General features: G+C 40.2%; 1 protein-coding gene across 1 annotated transcript; it reads right to left on the bottom strand.

The window, feature by feature from the left end:
* Nucleotides 1-753: 753 nt before the first annotated feature.
* Nucleotides 754-5840, bottom strand: LOC131236996 (probable protein phosphatase 2C 27). The gene is made up of 4 exons (XM_058234598.1): nt 4781-5840; nt 4415-4609; nt 2751-2956; nt 754-1601 (listed from the first exon to the last, which is right to left on the bottom strand). The coding sequence occupies exons 1-4, from the start codon at nt 4982-4984 to the stop codon at nt 1037-1039; spliced, it is 1170 nt and encodes a 389-aa protein (XP_058090581.1). The 5' UTR covers nt 4985-5840; the 3' UTR covers nt 754-1036.
* Nucleotides 5841-8260: the final 2420 nt, after the last annotated feature.

Here is an 8260-nt window from a genome sequence, read left to right as displayed (position 1 = left end):
GGGTGATATGAGGGCCCAACCAAGGATGCTTTTTGCAGAGTCCTATGCTTTCTCCGGAAATTGCAGATGGCAGTAGGTACCACCAAATGCTTCCATCAGTAGAACTGCACCAAATGAGAATGCAATAACAGGTCAGCAGATTCCAATTGGCATTCGGTGGATGTGTGAGCCTGCATTTCAACATCATTACAAACAGCACCTAGTCTTGCATTTCAACGATATTCCAAACAGCACCTGAATCTTTTGCACCAAATGCATTGTTGAGCTGGCCTTCGCATCATCTTAACCCTCTATTCAGGAAAGGAACCTGTAATCAGATCACAAAACTCCCACAAATGCAATGTAATAGACTATTACCTATGTTGATTACAATCTTGCGCCATCCGATGGTCTATTACATTGATTATGATCAATGAGTTGAGGCTGACTTTTGAATGGTGGATTGGCAAACTTTTACCATTTGCACCTCATAGGTAAGGGGGAGTTTTTACCATCTGCAGCCCGCTAGACACTAGACATGACCTTTGCTTTATATATCATGATTCTTCAATTTTTATATATTTAAGAACACAGTTGGTTTTTGTTGATTGGCTTTTAGCTTTTCTAGCAAAACTTGCAATAAATAGATAAAAATGCATAGACAGCTGACAATGGCAACAAGGAATAGAAAATTCAAGAGAAATGGTGTAGAAAGGAACTTTGGAAAAGGTAGGAGAGTAGGCAACATACTAGAAAGCCAGGGAGAAGCCAAGGTTCTCAAAAAGAAGCTTTATTGTAAGAGAAATCCATGAACCTACTACAAAAGAAACAAATTGGACGCTTCCGTTGATACAAATAATGTAATCTCAGATGTACACTGTCAAAATCCTATTCCTGAAAATCACATATCCTACATATTTTTATTACTAACCAAAGGCTGAAATTTCAGCCAAGGCCAGCAGAAGCAATCTCACAAAAGATCACCCCCACCAAATCCAAAAGCATTTTGGAAAGGCTGTAATGAACCTCCCTGGGGAAAAAAAACATAAATCCTTCATCATATAGGAGTATTACTTTCCAAGACCCCCTTGAGAAAACTTAGCCCATCTGCAGATATACTTCTCCGCACACGGGATCTTGAGATCTCTATTCGAGGAGGTGGGTCAGGGGAAAAACAGATGACGATGACGGTTAGATTATCACATGTATTCCGCTTGAGAGCCTCCCTTACTAGCTCTCTTGAACATCTCCCCGGATCGTTGTGAACCATGAGCTCTTTCCTCACGATCGTCACCGCGCACTGACTACTCATCACATCCCATAGGCCATCACAGCCCATTATTAGAAACTCGTCCTCCTCTGTGAGAGTTGTCTCCTTCAACTCTGGCTCTGCACTTAATGGGCAGGCAGAGCCTTTAGGGCCCTTCATGTGCCAGTCCCCCAGAGCCCTCGCTACTGATAGCTGGCCATTCAGATAGCCATCGTAGATGATGCCACCCAGTTTCTCGATTCTCAGTCTTTCACTAGTGCAGTTGGGCTTGTGGTCTCTGGACAGTTCAATCGCTCTACCTCGTTTGCCCAACACAGCTCGGCAATCGCCAGCATTGGCTATTAGCATAGTCCTGTATGGAAGAGTACTATATCTCAACAATAATGAAAAGAAAAGAATAGGGAATCACAGATTTTTACGAGTGAAAAACACATCATTTAAGTGGGGAAGGCTGGTGATTCTCATGAATCGCAAACTGGGATGGTGCAAGATATTCACCAAATCAATGATTTTGATTCAGGTATTTTGTATTGTGCACCCATGATCTGCAACCTGAAAGCAGTTATCCAAGTCATGGTGTAGAAGAGAGGATCATGGATGGTAAACAGAAGAACAGTCCTCTTATCACAGATCACAGTTAACATTGATGATTTTATGCCCTTGTTCTTTGGAATGGCTAGAGGTCTTAGAAGTTCCTAGCCACATGATTGCTTGATTATCCCATGTTATGTGAAAACATTCCATCTGTAAAGAATTTATTTTCCTCTACAAATATTTCCATTTGTGAAGGATGTAAAACTCACAAGGGGGTAGCTAAAACAAGCTTCTTATCATTTACTCTGAAGAACCAGAGGTGTCTGTTTGTGCATTGATGACCTCAAATTAGTGGATAATGTAACTTACATTAAAACACACATAACTCGACAAAAAAGGAAAGCAATATATATATATATATATATATATATATATATATATATATATATATATATATATATATATATATATATATATACATATATAAGGGAAATGCTCACCTGCGCACCAGTTCGTACGGAACTGGTGTGAATGTTTTTGAGAACCCATCATACGTGATGTGGATCCAAAATCTGAACCGTTCATGTGAAGCAGCACCTCGTGAAACCTCCCCAGGCCCAAGTTTTACTTTGATCTAAAACTTTGATGGGCCATGAAAAATGAAAACAGTCTCCTCCCTTGATTTGCATTTCTCTTTGCTATGGCCCACTAGAATTTTAGATCAGGGTGAAAATTTGTCACATGGGGTTTCATGGGATTCCGCATCACATGGACTGTTCAGATTAGACACCCATGACACGTGTGCAAAGGTGCACACGTGGGTAGGTGCACAGGTGAGCATGACTCACACACACACACACATATAAAGCATGATTAAGTACCAACTTAGCACTACTGAATTTCAATTCAGGTCAGCCAAGCAATAATATGAGACAGAAGGGATTGGAAAAAAAATTCTAGTCCTCACCTTCTGAAAATAAGGGCAGTCAGCGCTGTCGTGCCAGAGGAGCTATCCAGAGAATGGGCATCAGCAAATGCATGATCAGCTTTCACATATGCACTTTTGATGGCTTTTTCCACACTGGTGGAGAAATAAGAATCCTCAATTATAAACTTAAGAATGTTTTTCCGGACGAATGATGCAGCATCAAAGCCACCATGACCATCAAATACCTGCCCACGGAAAGTACTGAATGTTTAGCTACTTCCTTATATTAAACCATAAGCGCCTAAGGAAGTGTCAGTCTACCAGGAAAAATTGATTCAGTGTAAGCTCTAAACACTATATCAACTATGAGAAGAAAAAGTTTAAATGAGGCAAGTTCTGCCTCACCCAGTAATGCAGGGGCATTTTCGCACCGGACTCGAGTGGGGTGGCCTGTGGGATGCAGGGGCACACTCAGGATGGGCGGCCCATGTGAGGCGGGTGGCTCGTGTGAGGCGGGCCTCATCCGTGTGAAGCAGGTGGTTCATGTAAAGCGGAACCCCTGTGAAGTGGGGCTCATAAGGGAGGTTTGGCTGAGGTCCTAACCCATGAGATGTGGAGCCTGGACTATGAAATAAAGGGATTGATTCGCCATGTTCTATCAGTTCGAGCTTTTAGAACAAGTGGTTAATTGTCCTACATCACCTGTACAGTGGCACACATTCATGCCAATTTGGATCCCCAAAATCATGAGCCTGATGTGGATAGAGCATGGACAAATCACACTGACTGGACAATCATAACAGCCAAATTGCAGCAATTGTGCATCTAAAAGGAAAATGGTCAGCAGTCCAAGTTCAACAGGTGAAATCACATGGTTAAAAAATAAGATTGTCTAATAAGTGTGATTTTCGGCTTATGCTCCATTAAATTTGGGTCCACAATTTGGATAGTACAAAATTGCATACATTAGGTAAGGTGCAGCTTGCCTAATAGCACCCATGACCCATATGAAAAATGGGAAGCACCCATGGTCTCTAATGAAAAAGATCAAATAAACTGAAAAATCTACGATGAAACCGTCAATGGATTACAATTGTTAGCATTTTTTTAAAGGACATCTAGACAAACCATGACATGATTGAATAATGAAATCATAATGTATCAAGATGAACCACCATCATCATCTCATCACCATATTCTTAGCCCTCTCTCTGCAATTTGGGGTTGGCTTTTAAATGGTAGATATGCAAAAGTTGTATGATTGGCTGCTCACAAGACATCAGCCTTCCCCTTTACCATGGCTCTAGAACCAGCCATGGCATATGCTGGCATTAACTACCCTTGCATACCAACACAATCCCCACCCAGCACTAATTGCCAGCTCAACTATGACATGCCCACCCCAAACAGCGTCGGAGCAAAAGGGGGTATAGAGGGGCAGTTGATAGACATATTGATAAGCATGAGGTGCGCACACACATATAAAAGGTCATGATTGAATAGTTGGCTGCACAAATAGAAGAGTGCCCATCAATACTTGCATGTCACATACCACTAACATGCCAACATAGACACGCCCCACACTACGCCTTAGCCAAACTACTACAAACTTACCAACAGAAGGGAATTTTCAAAATATCAAGAGGAATGCACATCCTTAAATGACATATGCAAGGTGCAGTAGTGATAGTTAGGTCACCCACCCCATAGAAAGCTCCTGGTGATGGGATATCCGCAGCTTCTCCAAGATGATCGAGTAGATTATCTATACAGATGTGTTCATCTTCCATGTATTGTTTTGGACCTATCTCAGAGCAGCTACCAGATCGGAATACAGGTAAAAAACCAGACTGCCCACCTGCTGCAGAATTTGTAGCGATACTCCTGCTGTCCGTATCCTATATAGCAGGGGAGAAAGAAAAAACGTTAGTCACAATTCATTTCCTAAAACTGAGGATGAGATGCTCAAGGGCAAGAGAAAAGAAGAATATTAGGAATTACACATGAAAAAGAATATATGAATGTATTCAGAAAATGCATCAGCGTGAAAAGGTAATATGATGGCTTACCAAATCCGCTGCAGACAGCAGACGAGTACTACTCATACAATGCCGAATAACCGAAAGATGCCGTGGAGGCTTCCCAATATTCATCTGCTTCAAGCTCTCCAGAGCCTCAGAATTCTCATTGTCCACCGATGACCCATTGTCGTTACTGTACACAACACCTTCTAATACGGTGATAGGAGGAGATAAATCAGTCATTGTAGCCATTTTCAAGCATAAATTCACTGCCTTCGGTTAAAAACCCAAATTTCTGTTATCCCAACAACTAATTCCAAGGCTGACAACCACCAAAACGTTGCTCAAATCCACCTGTTCGAGATAAAGAAAAAAGAAACCCAGCAAAAATCAAAATAATTCTCCAACTGAAGCAAACCAATCCGCCTCAACCCAAATCAACGAACCATCATTTCTTCACAATATCCACAATCGTCACTGCTGATTCATTACAAAACATCAATATTGAATCCTCTAACAGAGAAAAACGCATCAATCCTCAATTCAATTTGTCCTTCCAAACCACATCGATCATCAAAATCCACTACATTTTTCAACCATTCACCAATCCTCCAACTTGATTATACTATTCAATCCCGCCAACAGCACCAACTCCAAATTAAAACCAATTGCTAAATACCGTTTCTCGCCCAAATCCAACAACAATTCAGGTTTTCCAATTTGCAGATCGAAATATCCAAATTCACCTAATCCAACACGTTATATAGATTAGAGAAACTACGCTAAAACGCAAGAATTTGGGGATCTATCTCAAAAGCAACCTTCATAAGAACAATCAAACAAACCCTAGGATACACAAAAAAAAAAAAAAAAAAAGAACCCTAGAATTCACCAAATCCCACCCAACAAGCCGCAAAACAAAATCCAAAAAACAGATTCTGATATGATTTCGTAAAATGAAAGCCTAATGCATCATCAAAAAAGGAAGAATTTCAAGAGATCGGTTGTAGCTTTTACTTGCCTTTTTCTGTCTTCTCCAGAAGAAAGAAAAAGGAAAAACCGCTTTCGGAGAGAGAGAGGGAGAGAGAGAGAGAGAGAGCACTTAAAAAAATACCAGAGCTTTGGAGAGATGGACGGAAACATGGAGGAACTGATTTTGTATATATAAACGATGGTGACCGGCTATCTCAGGTTTGCTCATCTTTCCCTCCATCACCCTCGTATCTGTCCAGGAGGAGATCATGTACTGACACGTGTCGTTCCCGGGGGGAGCTCTATGCAGTTGACCGGTTGAGAAATGATAGTTATGGCCGTTGGTTCCCTTTCTTGGAAGATGGACGGTGCGATGTCCCGGCTCGTAATGTAGCGTCCTGGACGAGAGGGATCGTTGGGTTCACATGAAGGACACGCGGCTGCATTTGATTGGCTTTGGGAGGTCTGTGGCTAAAAGACAACCGTTTGCTCCGTATTTTGGGTTTTGTGCTGAAATGAAGGAAAACCCATTTAATAACTTTTGAAATCACAAATTCATCCACGCAAGTCTCAGTGACTCGATACTCTGGCAGTGTGAGATGGATGATACGCAGGCAATAAGATATTACCTTTTGCCTACATGGCATATTAATAATTTAAATGAGAGTGACAAAAGTATGGGTCGCAATTTCCATGAATTAAAAACTAATGTTATTTTGTTATCTTACCTTAGGATTTGTGGGACATTTATGGGAAAAAATAAAAAATTATCCAATACTCCTATTTCAACCGACACACATTCCAAACGAGAAACATGTGTTCTAAAATGAATTAGATATAATTAAAAGGAAGAGAAACTCTCTAATCTAATCATATGGACGATGAATCAGTATAGAAATTGTTGATTAGTTAATGTTAATAAATATGAGTGAGGGAAGGAAAATGAGTGGTTGATGATTAGTTAATGGTAATAAATATTAGTGAGGGTAGGAAAATGAGTGGCCAGCTCGCCATAGACCACCATGTGCATCATCCCATATTTGGCCCAAGATCCAAAAGTTAGCCCCATCCGTTATTAAGGTGGACCACACAATTAGAAGAAATGTACAATACAAATCTCATCATCCAAGTTGTTTTCCTTAGTGTGGCCCACATGAGTCACTAATGGACGTGATTTTTGGACCCCAAAATGAAGTTTTAGTTTCACATCTAATGGTTGGAGTGGATTCAATATAATATTAAGGGTAAGTATTTCCCTTCCATCTATTTTCATTGTTACGGCCCACTTGAATTAAGAATCAATTTGATTTTTTGAATGGGGGGCCTTCCTCACGTACACATCACGGTGTGCCTGTTTAAAAATCAAGGGTGGATCTCCATCTCAAACCCAGTCTTGAAAATAATATTTATTTTCAAAAAGTTCAAAGGTTCAATATGTTATACTGTAGACGATAGTCCACCCATATTAAAACATCATGTGAAATTTAGCCCTTTCAACAGATTGGCCCGGCCACGACGATCACCCAGTGTAATGGTCATTCATATCTACACATTAATATGGGCCACACCATATGGAACAATGTCTACATATTGATAAATAGTGAAACACAAGTGTGCTTCATTTAATGAATGATTGTCGCGGAGTTTTTAAGAAGTAATTGTCATGATACGGTCAGCTTATTAGGTGGATTGGATGTTATATGCACTTAATGTTACACCCACTAAAAAGGTTGGAACTTTTCTTCGATTGTACCCAAGGACTTGAGAAAGAGAAAAAGTTTTACATAACCTGCCATTGAATTTTGATGAGGCTCGCCATGTTGTCTACGTGGAATCTACTTTGACCATTAGATTTGTAATCTCATATTGAGCTTAGAGCTCATAATAATAATAATAATAATAATAATACCACCCTAATTGATATGTGGTTCAGGTGAGTAATAGCTATGGCTATCAATGAGCTACTACTGATATAGGTCTTGACCTAAATTTTGAATTGTTTTAGGCCGGGCCATTGGACTAACCATATTTAAAATTCTGATTTTTGTGGTTTGAGCCGACCCATTGACACCCCTTGGAACAATAAGGGAAATCATTGGAATAGAAACAAGGAAACAATGGGAATAGACGCGTCCACTCTTAATTTTTAGAGGGCCATCATGACGATTCCATTGAATGCATGGTTAGATTGCATTGAATACAATCTAATTAAGCATTAGAGGCCACAATAAAACTTAGGCTTGAGATCCAAAAAATTGAGTATATTTGTGATTCAATGAGCCACAAATTAAGAAAGGGTGCTGAGCTTTGCCGTTAACATTGTTCCAATCATGTGACCACTTGAATCACAAATGAGGTTGATTTATGGGTCGTAAGCCTAAAACAAGGTGATAAATCTAATGAACCGGGTAGATTTTACATTAACACCACATGGGGCTGAGTCGGGCCGCCGCCCTTTTTCAAAGTTAGGTAAAGTAACTCCACGTACGCTCATATGTTATTAATATTAATTAACCCATCAGTTCTAAGTTAGTTGAACGTCCAACCAACCTATTG

Source organism: Magnolia sinica, chromosome 2 (genome assembly GCF_029962835.1).
Source record: "Magnolia sinica isolate HGM2019 chromosome 2, MsV1, whole genome shotgun sequence".
Lineage (NCBI taxonomy): Eukaryota > Viridiplantae > Streptophyta > Magnoliopsida > Magnoliales > Magnoliaceae > Magnolia > Magnolia sinica.
Note: the sequence above shows the minus strand (reverse complement) of the source record. Positions and strands in the feature narration are given on the sequence as shown.

Excerpts from the sequence above, each read along its gene's own strand:
- LOC131236996 (XM_058234598.1), bottom strand. The coding sequence starts at position 4,984 with ATGGCTACAATGACTGATTTATCTCCTCCTATCACCGTATTAGAAGGT. Across the intron at positions 4,610-4,780 it reads TGCTGTCTGCAGCGGATTTG|GATACGGACAGCAGGAGTAT; the intron begins GTAAGCCATCAT and ends CCTGCTATATAG. Across the intron at positions 2,957-4,414 it reads CACCAGGAGCTTTCTATGGG|GTATTTGATGGTCATGGTGG; the intron begins GTGGGTGACCTA and ends TTCCGTGGGCAG.